Consider the following 19,447-nt stretch of genomic DNA (forward strand, 5'->3'; position numbering starts at 1 on the left):
TCAGCATATTTTACACTCTTATCAAAATATACTCAATTGTCTAAAGAAGCCTTTAGCAGAATTAAAAAAAATAAAAAATACCTCATTGTGCTTAATGCCAGACATCCAAAAAGGACTGTGTGCAGTAAGTTGTAAGCAGCATCGGGCTTCAGTGTTATTGTGCATTCTTCCATTTTTTCCATGAACTGAACTTGATTTGAACCACTGATTAAACAGAAGAAATAAAAAGTGTTACATTAAGTTCTGTAACACATTTCATATAGCTATCTGTATTTTAAAAAGCATTTAATCCTTCTGATGCTAAAGAGCAATACTACTGCTATCAGTCTACAATCTTCTATTGTATCTATGATACAATTAAGCCTGATAGCACCAGCCTGAAGCAGCATCAAGAATTTATTTTCATGTCTGGTTTTCTGGAAATGCAATGGGTTTAAATGAGCTGTTTTAAAACAACATAAAATTGTTTACAGAAAGGCATGCTTGGTTTGTTGCTTGAAGCAGCTACTCCCACAGAGTTCACAGGGCTTTTGATGAGAGTGAACTTAACTGTTTTTTGTGGGGCTGTGCTGGTAGATCTGGACACTACTAAAGCCATATATTGGAAGTAAGTTTACAGTAAAGATGTGCTGAAAGAACTTATTATTGCTTGATGTGGCTAGTCTTGTGAACCTATGTGGAGGACTGATCAAAAAAAAGAAGCTGCTTAAATGTGTGGGGTGTTTTCCTGTTCTTTCAGGTGGGGGATAATTGAGATCACTGGACAATGTTAACAATTAGGTTAATGTTTGGGATTACATTTAGGATTACAGAAATAAGAGCTGCAGAGTATTTTGTTTGTTTTTAAAATGGATTGATGCAGTAAGTTTTTTAAGAGGCTGGTTGAATAATACCAAACTGCCTTACAGATGACTATGACTTCACAATTATCATAACATAGTTTTAGAATCACAATGTCTTAGATCCTCTCCCTCTTTCTCCCCCTTTTATCCTGTTTTCCATAAAATCTATGATGAGTGGCATTAGTTATGTAATACTCCTTGAATTTTTGCTTAATCAAGTTTTAGATTATCCCTTCTAACTTTTGCCCAAGTTATAAATGTAAAACTGAGAGGTCTATAATGAACTATTTACCATCCCCCCCCACCAGTTCAGTACCAATTTTCTTCTAGTGTTCTGTAAATTCCTCCAAATCCTACAGATTAGCTGCAGGAACTGGCAGCAGCGATGCACAGTTGCAGTCTACCACTCCTGCTTCTTCATACAGACCACAGGAAGTTCAGCACAGACTATCCCTAACTCATTTCAGGGCAGTTTGAGGATACCACAATGGAAATCTTCGGTTGGGAGTGCTTTGCGCAGGGAAAATGGGGTGAACTAAAGAAACTAATATTGCTTTCTATAAATACACCCTTCCCCTGCTTTCCCTCCTCGCAAAAACACTCCAACCAAAGAACCGTACACATACTGCAAAACTTCAAAAGCAAACAAAAGAACTTGAAAGAATCTAGGGAAGAATGTTTCTTTGTTCAGTCTCATTACATCCTTTACATTTTTAGCTTTAATAGGAAGTTACTTATTTTGCCTGATCTATTTTATGTCCTACTGTTTCCTTAGTACCTGTGGAAAGTAATACTGTATGCTACTGTATTCAACTGTCAGTTCCTCAGCCTGTTGAAGAAGAGAAAATTGGTAAAAATGTGTATTATTTTAAAAACATATTTTACCTGAGGTTCCGAAAGGCAACAACTATAGCTGCTACTGTCATAAGGAAGAGAACAAATATGTAGACGTAAAAAAGCAATGTAGCTGAGAGTCTTGAAAAAGTATTTAACGGTAGTAAACCAAAGGCTTCTTCGCAAAGATACAGGTTAGCATCAAAATCTCTAAAGAAAAAAGAATAATCCTTGTTTTCATGTATTTGGTAACTTGATGTCAAAAAAGATCAAAGTTTCCTTTTTTTCCCAAGCAATTATAAAGCCACAGTTGTGCATGTTATTATGAAGGAAAATATATGACACAAACATGAGGTAAAACCCCATGATTTATCACCGAGATTTTCAATGAGCAACAACCTGCAGGCTGCACTTAATGAAGTCAGACAAAAAAGTAAAATTGCAGCTAAACCATACCTTGTTGCCCCAAATCCAAATTTTGCTTTCAAGAATTTGAATATATGTTCATCTGACTCAAGATTAAGAATTTTCTATGAAGGAGGAAAAAGAAAGGAAATTATATTCTAAGTATCAAAAAATTAAACTTCACACAGTAAACAGATTTTTCATCATTTAAATGAAACTGTGAAGCAACACAGCCTTCCTGAGATAGGGTGCTTTGCAATCAAATAAGCATTCAGTTTGTAATTATGGTCCTGTGGTCCAAAGGGCAAGGTACTTTTTAGAATAACTATTAGGGTTAGTTTCTTGTTTACAGATAAAGATTACCCAGGAGTTGGTTTTAGCTGTATTTTTTTATTTCAATGACTTATCGTATCTTACTGTGATACTTTTACTTTCCATGTGTACTAAATTTTAATCTGTTGATATAGATCTCTTGAAGAGACTAAAATTCAAAAGCAGAAAAAGTGTTACTGTCACTAATGTCTGCAGATATCTCTGTGCAGAAGCAGCACATAAAAGTATGGTATGGTCTACAACATTTTTATAACAAGTATTCATTTTAACTGCATTTACTGAAAAGTAAATTCAATGAAAAACTTTGCAAATGCTCAGCAGTATCAGAATGCAGCATAAATGTACTCTTTTATAAAATTACAGGTGAGCGTCAAGTTATGAATACGTATTCGATTATTTGGTGTTGATTTATGAAGTTTTAAGAATATGTTTTAAAATCTACACACCAAAAAGATTAGCAAAATGATCTTTCATTTCTAAAATGCAGTCTCTGAAATGCAGTGAAATCTCACTGCTTTTTTTATTTAATGATATTCTTGTAGATGATTAACAAATAGCTTTTAACGTAATATATTTTGTAAGTTTTTATTTTAAAAACTATTTGCTTACCTTGATGAATTTATTTATTAGGAGAGTGAAGCACAAGACCAATAGCACATGGAAGATAAGTTTCCCAAGCCTGTTAAGCAAGCTGCCCTTTTTTAGGTGTTTCTAGAAAGAAGAAAATATTAGTGTTTCAGTACATTTGTATGTATATAGAACAAAAGCAACACAGAATATTTGAAATAGGTTATCTGCTAGGCCTGATCAGGATCACATTTGCATTAGGTTCATGTAAGCAAAAGTGTATATATAACCAAGTATCCAGAATAAAAATATATTTCTTCCACAAAATTGAAGGGACAGTATCATTAAAACTCCCCAGTGTAAGGATCTGGCAGAGTTTTCTAACTACTCAAATAGTCTTCCTTCAGAGGTGGCCCTATGGTATTTATACAACTGCTGGCACCCAGTGCAACTGTGGTTGTTTTCCAAGATTCCCCTAATTTCAATAGTATTGTGTGTCTTTTGAAATACCTGTTTATTAGACCTTCCACCTAAATGTGGCAAAGGTGTCTTCTGGCTCTGTCAGTTGATAGGATTGTGAGCAATTTTCCAGTTCAAAGCTCCAGATCTGAGAACGGTTCTTTGGCTACTCACAGGGAACTTGGAATAGGTGCAGACATTGTCTAACTATAAAACCCACAAATCTGATTTTAAAAGGTCATGAGTGAGAGACAGCAGGAATGGCCCTGTAAGTTCATATATTCTGGTTAGAGGCTGTTGTTAATGTCGGTATCAGAAAAGAGAACTGTAAATACAGGAAAAAAAATCCTAATCTTTGAAAGAAACAATAGATTTCAGTAAGCTGAATGTGACATGTGCCAAGTTCTCACAGAATATTTTGTTGGCGGCAGATCCATAAATACAAGGCAAGTCCTGCTGAAACAGGTGTAAAGTCCGTTTATGCAATTTTTTTGCAGGATCCAAAACTGCAGCTTGCACAATCATAAATGTTAATAGCAATCACAGAATTATGGTGTCTGATGTGCTTGGTTATGCTGTAGTTAGTATAACTGAATTCATTATTTGATCATGCAATGTTTTTGTTGCTTTACACTATAGTAATTCCTCTAATTATTATTAGCATTTTAAGATTATAATGCATATAAATTACTCATTTATCTATCTATATAACACTATTTAGTACTTCAGTATTCAGTACCTACCTGGATTGTTCTTGCTATCAAGACAGAAGTGTTAAAACTTATAAGTAATGATCCAAGAATCATAGAATTAAAGAACTGTAGGACACAGACTAGCAGTAATCCAGAAATCTGAATGATATACAGCCACATGACCTGTAACAATAATGAGATTTTTATGCCTACAAAACTTCAGTCATAGCTGCTTTTCTTTGAGTATGTTTTGTAATTTATTTCAACATCAATTATTTTTACAAAAAATGTACCATCTTGCATTAAATCACTACACTTACAGCCATTACTATGCCCTTTCTGTATTTATGTCCTGAACTAGTTGGGTTAATATTTTATACCTATTTTATGCCCAGGAAAGCCTCGTGCTATAACACAGCAGGTAAGTTAAACAACTTCAGAGTGAGGAAAATATTAATTACTTAATATTTGAAAGTTGTTTTGTACTTTCTTTAGTCAAAGAGGTGTTTCTGTAGCCTCTCTAATGTCCTTGTGACTAAAGAGTTATGGCTCAGTGCAGTTCAGCAATCAAATACCAGCTGATTTCTCTAGCTTTTTAATAATAGTTTAGTACAGTCCTTTTTGAGCTAAACTATTACAAATGTTAAACTGAATGCAAACACTAAAAACCAGCTGATTTTCTGATACAGTGGTATTGACACATAAATTTCACCTGACACAAAGATCCTGAGTTCAGTCTTGTATTACAGGAGTGCTGTAAGTCAGAATCAAATGGCCCAACAGATTTCAACAGTTTTAAGTAGCGCTTTTGGGAAAATTAATATGGAGTAAGAGTGGTGCAGTAAGTCCACTTCAGTATAATTCAGGATGAAGTTGGTAATTTGCCAACTTTTACGGTAGCTGATTAGTCACATTAATGGCTAACTTCAGCTTACATTTGCAGATATAATGAAGAGTTTAGAAACTGTTAAATAAACCACTTTTTTTGATATGTAGCCACCATACTAACTTTCAGTTAAATTATATACAGTCACTAATATTCAAATCTGCTTCAAATTTAAAATGAAATTAACATGAATACTCTTCTTCCTACTGCAACCTCCCTTAAAGGTAGAACCTTTTGCAACTAGTGTAAGCTTTTACAAGGACTAAAATCACCTCAGTAGAATTTCACAGTGACATTACATTCAAAGACAATGTTTTCATCTTCTGTATTATATTTCTATTTCCTCAGATTGACTGTCAATGGTCCCTTATTTTTAGTTAACACTTGGTTTACTTTTTGGCTCATTCAGTTCAGCAACATACAGCGACAATGTTATTTTGTGGTGAATTTCAATGCATGAAAGGCAACTGCTGCTTCGCTTGAGCAATCTGGTCTATCTTCTTCCTTCTCTTTGTGGTACAGTGCCTACACCTAACTTTCAAACCAGGATGCACAATACTTGAGGCAAAAGTCATACATCATTATGACTTCATCTTAGGCAAAGATTTCTTGTGCTACATGTTCTTTTCCTGGCCACTTCCAGGGGATGTGCTTAAGCTGTGGTATTAGATCAACTGTTATGATGGTGTTTAAAAGCAATTCCTTAATAGCGTCAAAACACAGCTGAGTCTAAACAAAACTACACAAAAATTAAACAGAAGTGAATCACATAAAGTGAAATAAAATCAGCTGGAAAAAAATCAGAAACGGTGCTGTTAGTCATTTTTACACTTGCAGTATATACACTGTGATTACTTAAAAGCACAAGAGCAGCACAGTGTATAATCTGTATTACTTTGGGCATCTGGGCCACTGGTTAGTAAAATATTTCCAGAATGGTTAGCTTTATGATAGGAAAGAAAAAAATCTGGTTATTTCCAAACATAATCTTACCTTTGCTGTGGGAAGCATGTCAAAGCAGTCCAGTATGAATAATGCCAATGCTTGTATCAGCATCATAAACTGATTAAATTGCCAAGTAAGGCTGAAGAGAAACGTTGCTATGAATACAGCTATAAGTGTCAATCTCTGGAAGGAAGGAACAAAGTTTTATTTAACTTTACAATTTCCTTCATTAGAAAACAAACAAACCAAACCAAAACAAAAACCTAACAAACCCAACCAAAACCCAGCTTAATTTGGTTTTATTTTAAATCCATTTTAAAAACATTAATATGAGTTTTCTAACCGCAATAACTGCTTGCAGGATACTGAACGTTTTTTAGAGTTGCAGGTTCTTGTATTTATGCCTCTATTTTACCATTGTAATACCACTTGCAAGAAAACAGTGAGATCTCAGATAGTTTCAGCCCACAGATTTACATGCAATACGTGTTTTATTAGGCTATAAATAGCAGTTATTTGATCAAATTGAGGAGTAATAACTTAAGAACTGTTTGTCAAATAAAATATATCATCAATTTGCTTTTGTTCTTGCAGATCAGGGCAACCTTTTAAATTTGTAAAACAAATGAAAATCTTTAATCCTTGTGCTTTACAAGCTTTTCTCCTGCCTACTTCATGTTACTCTGTTTTCTTAAATACACAGTACTGTTGTCTTGTACTCTTTAGAGCTTACCTTTATTTTTTTTCAGCACTGAGCATATGTATTCCTTTGTATTTCAACTATGTATAAATTAGGCTCTGATTAATATTTTCAATGTTAAAAGTGATGTATGTGTGTTTATCCACTGCTATAAATGCTTATTAAGTATTTTGTCCTAAATTTTGGACAGTTTTCTGATACTAATTTTACTGTGTCATACTTGTTAGAAATACTCACTTCTTGAACAGGTTGTAAATGAGTTCTGAGTAGGTATGTGATGGCTGCTATCTGAACAGCAAAGAATGGTAGTGCCCAGTTCTCTCTTAAAGGAATGGTGAATTCTACTCTTGTAGTATCTATTCTGCACAAAACAAACAGAGTTTCATAAATTTAAAACAAATAGAACACCAACTTGGGGACAGAGAGGTTGCAATGACAGGCATCTTTGTGGTATTTTAACTACTTATTGATAAAAATGGAGGCTTTACACTCCAGTTCATTCAACATTCCTGGCTCTGAAAAAACATCATTATGAAGGTTGTTCAAGTCACCCATTGTTTCTGTACCTCAAATGTTCTACTTTAGCTTAACTTACCGTTAAAAAGCTCATACTATGGATTAAATCTTACTTATGAAGCACAGCTTGGGTAATTTAAAAATGAACAAACAAACCCCAAAACAAAACCGCTCCCAAAATCCAGCATGTGGAGTTTTCATGTCACAGGTAATTTTACTTCATTTTTTTGATTTGCAAAAAGCACATATAAGAATAAATAGGCATCAATTTCTTCACTGTGATCCCAGTGCATTGGATCTGAATACCACTGAACTGGTTAGGAACTTCTGGTCATTTTTTGAATGTTCTAATATAAAAAGTATGTGATGGAAGTTAGAAAAACTTCCCCAAAGAGCAGTAATTTAGAAAATCTGAATTAAAAACAAAAAATAATTCCGTTTTTTCTTGTGTAGAGAAAATCTTTGCTAAGAAGGAAAGTAAGCAACACATCTGAGACATGCTTAGCTGCATGAAAAAAATGTCTAAAATGGAGTTGCTCAGTAGCCTCAGATGTACTTCACCTGGACAGAAAGTCTTTATCCAGATCAATTCCATGTACTTATTCTACTTGCATAAAGGATTACAAGCATCCCTTGTTCATGAAGTATTAGAAAGATGGACAAAACAAATCTTCTCCAAATATTTTGTAAATGGAAAAGATGGCCTCATGAAACAAACATGTGAACTACTGCACATTGTGTGATTTTTTTTTTTAAAATTACTTTCATGTTTGGAGAAAGAAACATTTTACCACTATATACCTATAATTATTCTGTAATAGCCATGCTTTCAGATAAACTTCTTTACAGCTGGTGACAAACATATCAAACAGTTTTGATAGAACTGACATTGTACTTTTATTTTCTTGATTAACTTATGGATAACAGCCTATGTCACCAGTCTTAGCTTCATGTCAGTAGCTTACTGGCATAAAGCCAGTTCTTCAGTTTTTCTCTCCAAATTGAGCATTCTTCAAGTGATAAAGCACTAGAACAGGTCTATTACCATCTTTTTTTTTTTTCTCTGAGTCTTAGTGCAGGAGATGTCTACAGGAATAAGGGAACAGAGAAGCTGAAGTTCTGACGATGTTAGGTTGTTGAAGGAATCCCTGGAGCCTGGGTGTGGGGCAGTGAGGATAGGCCTGAAGGGCATATATACAGGTGTCTTTAGCACTGAAGGGATCCTAGGCTGGAGAAGACAGGGTACACGATCTGGAAATTCAGATGCATCTGAAGGATGCAGTCCACTTCCAGAGACCAATTTAAGCCAAAATTTTCTACTCAAACTTCTTGAAACTTTAAAATCCTAGTCTGCAATGTCAGCTCATTTCTGATTATTTTCTAACTATTTTGTATTATTTAAACGTGGGGGTTTTCTCCCATTTTCTGGCAAATCTGGAGAGAGGCCTTAGTTTCATTTTTTGTCCAATAAATCATGCATTTGCAGGTTTAATGCCTTACCTTTGAAATGAGGTACAATTTTAGAAAGATAGAATGTTTAATATCACTTACCTGTTTGTAATATACCAGCAAGCTGCCAACAACCCTGAAAGCCACGTTCCACTAAGAAGCCAGCTTGTTACATACAGAGCAATGACATAAACTGCCTGAAGTCCAAACAAAGTGTAGATATAAAAATAAACGGGCTCTAGGTATTGCTGTAAAACACAAGAATACTGATGTTGACATAAAATACTCATGAGGGCGGCTATACTTAATGTGAATTAGGTTTTGCTTTTACAAATTAAAAAGGTATCAGGAATATTTCTAATCAGAAAATAACTAAAAAAAGGGAGCTATGATTCACTGCGCAATCTTCATAATGCACTTACAATCTAAAGCCATAAATAAATGCCTACCTGAATTGGAAGAATCCTATACAGAATGCTGAGAAACACCTCCTGGTAAACATTCATTCTTTCAAGTATGTTAATTGTCCTCACAGATTCAGTTTTATTGTCATATACTAAACCATGTAAACCTTAACGATAAAGAGAAATTGAAATAGGAGATTGTCATTTTCCCCTCCATCTTCATTTGAACAGTGAATAACTTTTTAAAAGGTATTTTAGGATCTCTCATCAAAACCTGCACGCTTTGAGTCAAGGACTCAGCTCACATTACCTCTGAATCAACATGACCTTCTGAGGTCTTCAGTTTCCCTGCTTCGAATGTGACTCAGAGTGCTAATTCAAGTAGTATATATTTAGTATTGTATAAAACATTTATTTCTACACTTACATTCCTAGCATAGAATCTGTGGTACATACTGGATCTTGAGAACCGTTCTTGTCACTACTTTGAACACAGGTGATATTAATATTGACAAAAGTGTCATATAAGCAAAATTGCTAGGGAGCAACAGTTAAGTATCTAGAAAACGTGAGACTGTCACAGATAACCCCATCATCGTATATGATTTCCTTGGAAGCTGCTCATTGTGTCACTTACTGCCCAGGCATACAACAAAAAAATTGCCCCTTCCCACAAGTAGCTCATAATTCACATAAACAAGAGAAAAATAAAACCAAAACTAATATACTGAATTAACCAGCAAGGCTGAAACCTTAACAGATATGAAAGTTGTCCCTCAAAGTAATTGCCTTCATCAGAATGTGAAGGTGTTGCACAGAAACCAATGCATAATTGTGAAATTTATTATGTTCATAACTTAGTGGCTCCTAGGTGTACGAACAGAACAAATCTGTCTCCAGTACAATTGTTACGCTATCTTTCACAGTTATGGTATTCCTTGTTCTCCACTGTATTTGAAAAAATATTACAAATAGTCAGCTGCCAAGACAAAGTAAAACTTACTTTACAGTTTACAATACCTTGCTGGATGGAAGCAGCCTGAATCATCTGTTTGTAGTAGGAATAATAAAGTCCACATTCTGTTCTGAATGAAATTTCTCTTTCGACTTCCTGCAAATGAAAGTCCAATAGTAAATCCACTTTCCATTTGCTTTTCACAATCATATGAAGCTGCCTTCAACTCAAATTCTTGCTGCAACAGGGAAATTGACCTATACAGTGGCTTGAGTCTCTGGGTTCGTGCATTCTATGCAACTTAGTTCAAATAAAGGTAAAATACATAGCAAATTAGGGTGAGAGGGAAATACCTGTTAGCTGAGGAAATATATATGCCTTCTGTGATTCTGATATGCTGTTTGGAAACATTTTGGATCTTTTACTATCTGTCAATGTTTAGATAGGTACAGTGGCCAACAGCTGGACTTTAAAACTGCACATGCTTGCTCCATGTATTTAACCTTTTCTTCCAGATGTAGATATCCCATGGTGTTCCATGGCTTTGCCACCTTAAGGCTCGATTAATTCAGTGTGCTAAACTTGGGACTGCACCATAATGCCACTCTGAGATTTCAGCTGGCAGGGTATATTGCTGCCTAGTTGTTAAACGCTGCATCTTGCAGGAAGCCAGCTGTTCATTGCTCTCATGCTTAACTTCTTATAGGTTAAAGGAAAAGCAATTCTTTACTTGTATTTAGGTGTAGGTAAAGTTATTATTTGTAATTTAAAAATGTTCAAATTATTTAAAGTAGGTACACTATGCTTCTTTCTTAGCTGACACTGCAGCATGTGGAGTCTGGCGAGACATGAAAGCTCTCCTAGAGAAAACTGCTCTCAGTACAAGATCTTTGCTTTGGAATTCACCTCCTTTTGTCAATTCATTAGTTGTGAAGACCTAATGAAATTTAACAAATTCAGAGCTTTAGGCAACCACATTTAACAAAATAAGATTGCATGAACAACCAATCTGAAGAGAAGTAACAGGCATCTTATACAAAATTGTTTTATTATTAGTGATCTTTTTAGTGGCTTATATAAAAACATCCCAGCAAATCTCTCTCATAAGCAGTACGTTAGAAAAGGTTTATATCCAGATTTGAAAATGCAATGAGATTCCTGTATGTGGTGTAAATAAGTCTTCAAGAAATTTAAGTGAGATTTCTGCAGATAATCTTATTACTTCAGTTTTCTTTACAAAGGAACATTACTGAAATAACAGAACGTTACTGTTTTCTGAGATTTTTATGAATGCCATTCTGGCTAATGCAACCTCGCATAGAATCCCAAGACTTTCATCTTTCTTATACAGTCCCATCTCTTTTGCTGGAATAGAATCAATACTATTTCAGAGCCAACATAAAGCTAGATAAAAAATCATGTTCTTCCCTCCTCTACTGCCCAGTATAGAATATTATCTCAAAACATGTGTTTTATTGAAGTCAACTGTTGACAAACTAAACCAATATTAGTTCTGGTCTAAGAAAAAATCAACAGATAAAACCGCATCTGATTCAATGTAAGTTCACAATTAAAGTCTCCAGCTGCTCTATGACATACAAATCACTGTAGTACCAGCAGAAGAAACTGACATTGGCACTAAATGCTAAAAGCCACACTCTTAGCAAAATGAGAATGCTGGATTTTGAATGAGCTCTAGTTTCAAATTCATCACTACTGAAAAGTTTTCCAATATCAAAAAGTGGATGATTCTAAGTGCTCATAAAAGAAAAGAAAAAAAAAAAACCACAAGAAAAAAAGAAAAAACGTTAACATTTGGAATTTATTGAGGGGGAGAGAGTAGTCACAGAGGGGGATCTAATTAGCAAAAATGCATTCAAACATGATTAATTTGTAATCCTGGCACCAGCTGTATTCAACCAAATGCTATACTTTATGAGACAAACACTAGTGAGTTTTACATCTGTTTCATGCTAAGATAACATCTGTTTTATTCACTCACAATACTTTTCCAGTTCTACAGCAATTTATACTTTTCCTAGTATTCCATGTCAATAAAAACATACAGACTTATGGGTAAGCATTGTAAGAGCACGTTTCCCTTTCTGTATATTCAATTTGTGACTCTCTAACAAAGAAGTTATCACTGTTCCAAGGTAAAAAAGATCACTAACCTCCTGGAGACATAGAGCAGCATATGATTTCAATTTATGCAACTGTATCCCTATAATATTGAGCATTCCAAACAAATGGAGGAGGACTTCCTCTCAAGGGCAATGTAAATTTCTAGAGCTAAGGTTTCCTCAAATTCCTTAAGTCATTCAGAATACCGAGCAAGGAGTCAAAGTCTGAGTTGAGTTCTTCTATAAATGAAGAGCATAAGCAAAGCTCCAATTACTTTTCTTTTTTGACAAAGCTAAAACACAAGTTGCGTAATTGAAAATATTTTTAGTTGTTCAATTTCAGATCAGAAAGATTTGAAAATTTTCAGCCATACAAGTGTAAACTCAATACAGACATCTGCTATCAGTGTTCCCGGTTGAGAATCGTGCCTTCAGGAAATGTATTTCATCTTTGTACGTGGTCTCTGGCTGGTTAACCTCATGCCCATCTGTCAGAATGGCATGGTTGCTACTCAGATCAGACTTTTGATCCAGAGTAGAAATACCTGTAACAACTCAACAGTTAGCTCTTTGGAAAAGTATCACCAAAGTGCAGGACTGCCCTCGCTCTCTTCATGGCTTAGGCATTCACTTCGCAGAGTTCTAATTAGCTGGCTACTGTTTCCCCACTTTTTTCATCTTTCTTTTATATTCAAAATATAAAAAGGTGAAATGTAAGCCCTTCAGAGAAGGAATCCCAAGATTCCTATTCTGCATGTCTGAAATATTTAAAATTTGGTATTTTCATTCCTGACTTCTTGTGAGCAGCAATTTTCTTACAGGAAAGTTCAGTAATATTAGTCTAAATGCTTACTCAGAAGGGATGAAGAACAAATGAAAGTTCTAAAGTGTTACAGTATTAATCCACTATGCGGCCTTGGCTCGTGCCTGTTCAAAGTTTCTTCAGAGTTTGCATTTGAGCAAGCAACACAACAGCTGACAGGAGAGGCGATGCAATTCTCCCCCCACTCCCCCATTCTGTTATTTTCATAGTAGATCCTGTTCTCAAAAGATACTATACTTGAGGAGCAGTCACTAAACCGCTATTGAAAATCACTGAAAACAGACTAGCCATTTTATGTGTCGCACCAGAAAGTTTTCAGAAAACTGAGAAAGGATTTTTGGGTAAGAAATCTGTTTTGGCTTTCACCATCATAAACAGAAATCTTTGTTTTTTTAATGTATGTGAGAAGAGATTCAAACTTTTTTCTTCAAAATTATTTGGTCAAGATAAGTGATTGTAACATTCTGTGATCCCTGCTGGAAGTGTACACATCACTGCTTCTGATTATGTGACATAGTATTCTGCATTTTTTTTTTGTCGTTCTTTCAGGAAGTCTTGGCATAAAAAAATAATACCAATCATGTACTTCTTTCATAGCATAAACCACTCTTCAAGATCTGCATTTTCACTTTTTCTGATAAGGAAACAATTTTATATCTTTCTCCAATGACCATGGCAAATTTATAATAGCAGGCATATTTATTAGCAACTGCAGCTGCTGAAATCAATGCACTGTTGAAAGCCATATTCCAAATAGAACAAACCAGTATGACAGCCACAGAATAGTTTTTCTAGTTGGATGAACCATTGCTGGAAGACGCCTAAAACTGACCTGGCTTTCTATAAATTGCAACTGAAATTACAGAAAGGCAATCACTACAAGTGTACACACAAATTGTGACTTCAATTACTTAGAAGTTAAGAATCATAACTTTGCATAATGAACTTTCCATTTTTAGGGTTGAATACAATTGGCAAACTACACAATTTTGTAACTATACAATCATAATATTCATATATCAATGGGGTCTTCAGAATAAAAATTCCACCTTTTGGATCTAAATGGTATATGTAAAAAACTGTCTAGTTAAGTGCAAAAGTGTCAGATAACTACTGCAGACCACCTCCTACTGATGTACAAAGAGACGAGTACCTTCACGTAAAAGAAAAACTGACAAAACCAGTCTCCCATTACATCTCACTATATTAATTTATCAGCTATATGTACCCTTTTGTGTATGAATTCTTAAAATCTGCCTAATTGTAGCTTAGAAAAGGAATAAAGTTCAGGAGGATCATGTTTTTAATGTAATTTTTGTATCAAGAGTTCAGTAATATAAAATCCTCAAATTGGCACTGTTTACAGCCAATTCAAAGTGACTGAAGTTACTAATTTAAAATGTATGAAAATATAACTGATAGAAAATTTATTTTCTTTTCTATGTTTCAGAGCAGTGGTGATGCACTACTATGTTTCATAGGCATGAGGGTTAATGAAAGAATGGATGTGTATTAGTATTGCGCCCATTTATTCTATATGTAATGTTTAATACAAATAAAATAAACCGAAATAACATCTGTGCTTCATTAAACAAGGCATGCAGTAATAGAAAACTTACTCTTTCAGAATTTTTAGAAAATTGTATATATATGCAAAAATATATGCTTTGGCCAAACTACAAAATGTTAAGAGAAAAAAGCAAATATTCCATTTATTTTCAATATAATTTTTGAGGATCTCAGATTGTTCCATAGTGTATTTTATTCTTGTGTTTTATTAGTATATAGTATGTGCTGTAATTCTAAGATTAGCCAATTCAGAAATGCCAGAAAACATGTAGATACATCTACAGATACTACAATATCCACTCATACATATAGGCACGGAGATGTATAGGTACTGTTTTACAGATGTTACGATGAGCCTTCCTGTCTCAATTTTACAGGAAGTTCCACAGGCTCTTCATATGTAGTCTTCTCCTCCCATACTACTCATAAAACAATATTGTGTTTAAACTTTCTCATCCATGTATTCTTTCTCCGCTTAGTTAAGAGAAAGTGTATCAAAATAGACAGTTTAGATTTCTTATCTTGCTATTCCCTCTTATGGCCACAAAATGCTCTGACATGGATACTGGCAAGAAAACAAGCCTACAATATATTTAAGTTAACGGTAAAACCTTGGAAAGCTTTGTGTTAATCAAAGTGAATTAACAAGTTTGACTTGGCAGACAATTGCAAAAAATTTTATCAGACTTGCAAAAAAATTTTATCAGACTTGACCCATTCCCAACCTTCTTTGTATTTGCAAATAAATTGCAGGGGATAGTACCTGTTTGGTCTAAGCTGTAATGAATAATTTGAGAACAAATCTTTAAAAGTACCTTTGAATCTCACTTGGGATGTGTTTACAAAATGAATTGCATTTGTCTGATCAATCAAGTTAGAGCTATAGCCTTCTATTTGGGAAGATGTCCTTAGCAGGAGTCAGTGTGAAGTCTGAACTGTGTTACAACTGGTTATTTTATCTCCAATAATATGAGAAATCTCAAGAAAGCTTTTCATGCTGTTATCAGCTGAAAATTAGCACTGTAGCCACATGCATGCTCTGGTGGAGTTCACATCTTACTGAAAAAAATAGGAGGTGAGATCAGAGAATATCTGTATCTCTCTCTCCTTCAACCTGCTGGTAGATGAACTTACTGTTTTTTAGAATCTTTCTATCAAATTGGCTAAAATTGCTCATGTTCCAATGTTACTAGTTATCATATCAACTCCATATGATGAAATGAGAGCTACAGAGGCAACAGATTCCAGACTGAAAAATACCTATAGGTTTTATTTCAGTTTTGATATCTAATGGCGTTCTAGTATACTTAAAATGAACACATTAATTATCAAATAAAATGAGCATTTTATCCATTGGGGGGCAACCTAATTGCAACTACAGACTTGCTTCTCTCAGCAAACCTTGTGTCCCTCTGTATCAGTTCAACAGAATAAAAATGGTCTGTTGGGTTCGTACATTTCCACAAGTCCATGCCTCTTTCTGCTTCAAAACATACAATACCTGTGAAATTAACCAATACTTGCTTTTGGAAGGAAAACGCAAACCTAAGGCGTACCTTTAATGCATAGACAATCTATCTATATATTCAAAGAAAATACAAAATGGTATTATATGTATAATACAACAGCAATTGTTTCAGTAAGCGCCAACTATTTTTATTACGGAAATCTAAATGTTTCCAGGACAGAAAAAGTGCATAGTACAGGAAAGACATATTGCATGCAAGTATTCCAATTAAATATACGTACTCTTTGAATAACGTAATACATAGACCTAACAGAGTGAATTTTAGGCATCTAAAAGGAAAATGACTCACCTGTTTCTTTTCTCTGGTTAAATTTAGATAAGTGTACAGCTGCATTTTTTTCCCATGCAATGATTTTAGGAAAAAAATAGTCAGTCCTGGATCTTGGGAATGGTTGGGTTTACACTGGTGAATGTCCGAAATATGTTTGCAGATTTAGGAAAACATTACATAAAATTAAGTAGTAAGAGACTGTGCCTAAACTGTATTACAATATCACAGTAGAAATACAATTAAAGAACCGTGTGCCAAGATTTTGCATATCGTTTTTTAACTGTTTCTTTGTTTGATTTTGGATAAAAGAAAGATGATTATAGAGCAACATACAGTAGATTGTTGTAATTCTCTTGTAGATAATATCAATGGTTGGAAGAACCATAGCTACAATTCAGGCAGGAGCTGTGTAGCAATGTTTTTAAGAGAAAAATTGAAGAAAGGTGTTTATAGAAATGATCAAGTACTTACAGAGTAGTTGGAAGGGAAGCACAGCTTTTTTAAAATTAAATTTTAAAAAAATGAAATATTTTGGTTTTGAGTTAGTTACAAGACAAATACATAAATAAATGAAATTTCTACTAACACTCATATGAATGCTCTATGAAAGCAGAGATAAAACTATGAAAGTGACTGTTACCTTAATATTGGAAAACCACAAGTCATTTTCATGCAGTGTAGCAACATAAACAGAAGTAAGAAGTCCAAGAGAGATGGCAACAATTCCACCGACAGTTATTGAGAGTATGTTCCACAGCTTTCCACCTGTATGATCTTGGAAGAAAAATATTCTACTCTGTAATTGTGAAACACATAATTCAACTTAAAGGAATTTTGGAAACTCATTTATACATTGCCTATGCTAGTACAGTTTACATTCTGTAGTTAACAGGACACTTGGTTTTAAGAGGTCTTTATGGAGATATGCTTTTTATTTTCTCAGATAGCAAACTCAGAATATTCTATTTACGTGCAAAGTGAAATAAGGTGTGTCTTAATTGGTAAAATGTGGTTATAGTTTACGAACACCATGATCCTATACAAATCTAGATAAATACCATATCTAATTTGTAAATCTAAATTGAAATATCCTCCAGGGCAATTTTTTTAATTAAGACAATACAGGATGACTGTTAGATCACAAAGAAAGAAATTAAAATCATCTTCACATGTCCTAAAATGGCTGCCTGTTTTTGGGGGGTTTGCTTGGTTTTTTGTAAAATACAACACTAACGGTTCAGAAGTCTCACTAATACCCACAAAGAGACTGAACAGTGGCAAAAGCAGCCTTTGATAATGGTGTCGTGCTTTGAATTGCAGATAACCTCCTGATGACATCCAAATAAGATTATAGATGGAATGATGGGAAAGAAAGGTTGCGCTTTGATGTACACTTGTATTCCTGGTTTTTTTAGGCAATTTTTTTTTTTAATGTTGATATAAGGCTTCATATGGATCTTAGCCATTTCAAAGGTACAATTCCAGATCACTATTTCATACTGCATGTGACATCTACTTAATGGGTACCACATATGCAATTCAGTGGAACTGACGGCTGGGTGGGATGAGAACTATGATCACTTTCCCATTTTGTATATAGCCTATGTGTACTTGTGTGAAAAGAACAATGTAACTTTCTGTTCATCTATGCAAACTGCATACATAGAAACATTTGGAATTTAGGTCAAAACATCCCTTAAAATAAGTTAATTAAAAAACCCCCAAACCTAACAAACTTTGCCAACTCTAAAGCTGTAATTCCACACAAATACAAAAATGTCGTATTTCATTACTTAAACAGATCCTTGAATTAAGACACTTAATGTCTCTCTCAAATTTACCTAGCTAGTCTGTCCTATAGTCAAAAAGGAAGGATCTGCAGTTAAACTCGAGATTTCATGTGCAATCTGCTTATATTTAAGTAAACCTCATCTGAGGTCTTCAAATCCTTTTATGTTACCAATGATTTGAACTGGAAGTCGCTTAAGAACCTACGACAGCTATATGAAATCTGATATCACGTCACTGATACTAAATTGAAAAAAAAAATGTTCTCACCAATTTACATTAGTATTTTAAAACAGAGATGAGATTGACAAGTGGTAATCTGCATGCCCGCCGTCTTATCCAATTAGTTTTGGTGACAGATATTCAAGTATGAAAAAGTATTTGGTACATACCTAGTTCTAACCTGTGCTTAGGACAGGTACCAAAAGGTAAACACTACTAAAAAGCCATAATGTCACAATCCTTGTCATTACCCACCAGACAGAATTTTCCCATCAGGCTTCACATTCTTCTCCTCTGAAGGCTGATCTTCAGCCGCTTCTGTGCCTTTTCCAACCCTTCTCTGTCTTACGGTTGTCATGATGTCAGTCACTTTAATTCATTATTCTTCAGTCTGACTCCTAAATGGACACATACAATCAATGCATCTTCCTACACAAACATTGACTTAATACTGTATGAAATATCTGAAAACAGCACCATATTTTACTGTCATCAGATACTTTGACTTACGGAACTATACTGTAGTTGAAGTGCAACTTAGAAAAATGCAAGATTTTTTTAAATTTGTACAGCTCAGAGTGCAAATAAAAGTATAGAAAACATTATCTTAAATTTGCAAAGACTTAGGTACACAATTTTGCATACTTTTGAACAGGTTTTCAGAATGATTCATTATTTTGACAGCCCTCACTTTTGGCCCTTGACTCAAAATGCACACCAAGCTCCACTTCTTTGAAAAAGTATAAGCACTTCAATGAAAAATTGGTCCTTTTAGGATATTTCCTAAAATAGAAGCTAGTTGTTTAACTCTTGGCTTTCAGGAAATGCCAACAAAGGGGGCTGTAAGATACAAAAATGATGCCAGAAAACAATAAAAAAACTAGAGAAGCAGCATTTAAAAAATCCTTGATGTTTTATATTATTAAAGCAACATAAAATTTGAGAACATTACCAAAAAAGAGACAGAGCAGCTAGTCATTGCCCTGTCGCTTCCCAGGTGCTCTCTGGTCTGTCAGCATGGTCCATACATAAAACTGCCTCAAGCTGCCATTCTACATTTGAAAATCAATGATGTCCCATCCTGAACGCAAAAATCTGCTACCATTTCCAGAACACAAACGCTGATATTTGTGTTA

General features: G+C 34.5%; 1 protein-coding gene across 8 annotated transcripts in view; it reads right to left on the minus strand.

Moving 5' to 3' along the window:
• DPY19L3 (dpy-19 like C-mannosyltransferase 3) overlaps positions 1-19,447 on the minus strand; it is a 38,583-nt gene that overhangs the window by 18,117 nt on the left and 1,019 nt on the right. For 3 of the 8 annotated variants that reach the window (XR_012837653.1, XM_075765991.1, XM_075765990.1), the window contains exons 2-13: positions 18,567-18,709; positions 16,942-17,075; positions 10,053-10,143; positions 9,078-9,199; positions 8,731-8,876; positions 6,901-7,024; positions 6,012-6,146; positions 4,184-4,315; positions 3,024-3,125; positions 2,133-2,206; positions 1,728-1,886; positions 82-204 (exon numbers count right to left, since the gene is read on the minus strand). Coding sequence is in view for 7 of the 8 variants with exons in the window: in XM_075765991.1 (XP_075622106.1) it covers positions 82-204; positions 1,728-1,886; positions 2,133-2,206; positions 3,024-3,125; positions 4,184-4,315; positions 6,012-6,146; positions 6,901-7,024; positions 8,731-8,876; positions 9,078-9,199; positions 10,053-10,143; positions 16,942-17,075; positions 18,567-18,669 (1,445 nt within the window). In the remaining variant the exon portion in view is untranslated. Of the gene's footprint in view, positions 1-81; positions 205-1,727; positions 1,887-2,132; positions 2,207-3,023; positions 3,126-4,183; positions 4,316-6,011; positions 6,147-6,900; positions 7,025-8,730; positions 8,877-9,077; positions 9,200-10,035; positions 10,144-12,161; positions 12,351-16,941; positions 17,076-18,566; positions 18,731-19,447 lie in introns of those variants that run through there. The other 5 variants (XM_075765993.1, XM_075765994.1, XM_075765995.1 and 2 more) reach the window with 5 other exon arrangements.

The sequence above is a fragment of the Balearica regulorum genome, chromosome 13 (genome assembly GCF_011004875.1).
Source record: "Balearica regulorum gibbericeps isolate bBalReg1 chromosome 13, bBalReg1.pri, whole genome shotgun sequence".
NCBI classification, from domain to species: domain Eukaryota; kingdom Metazoa; phylum Chordata; class Aves; order Gruiformes; family Gruidae; genus Balearica; species Balearica regulorum.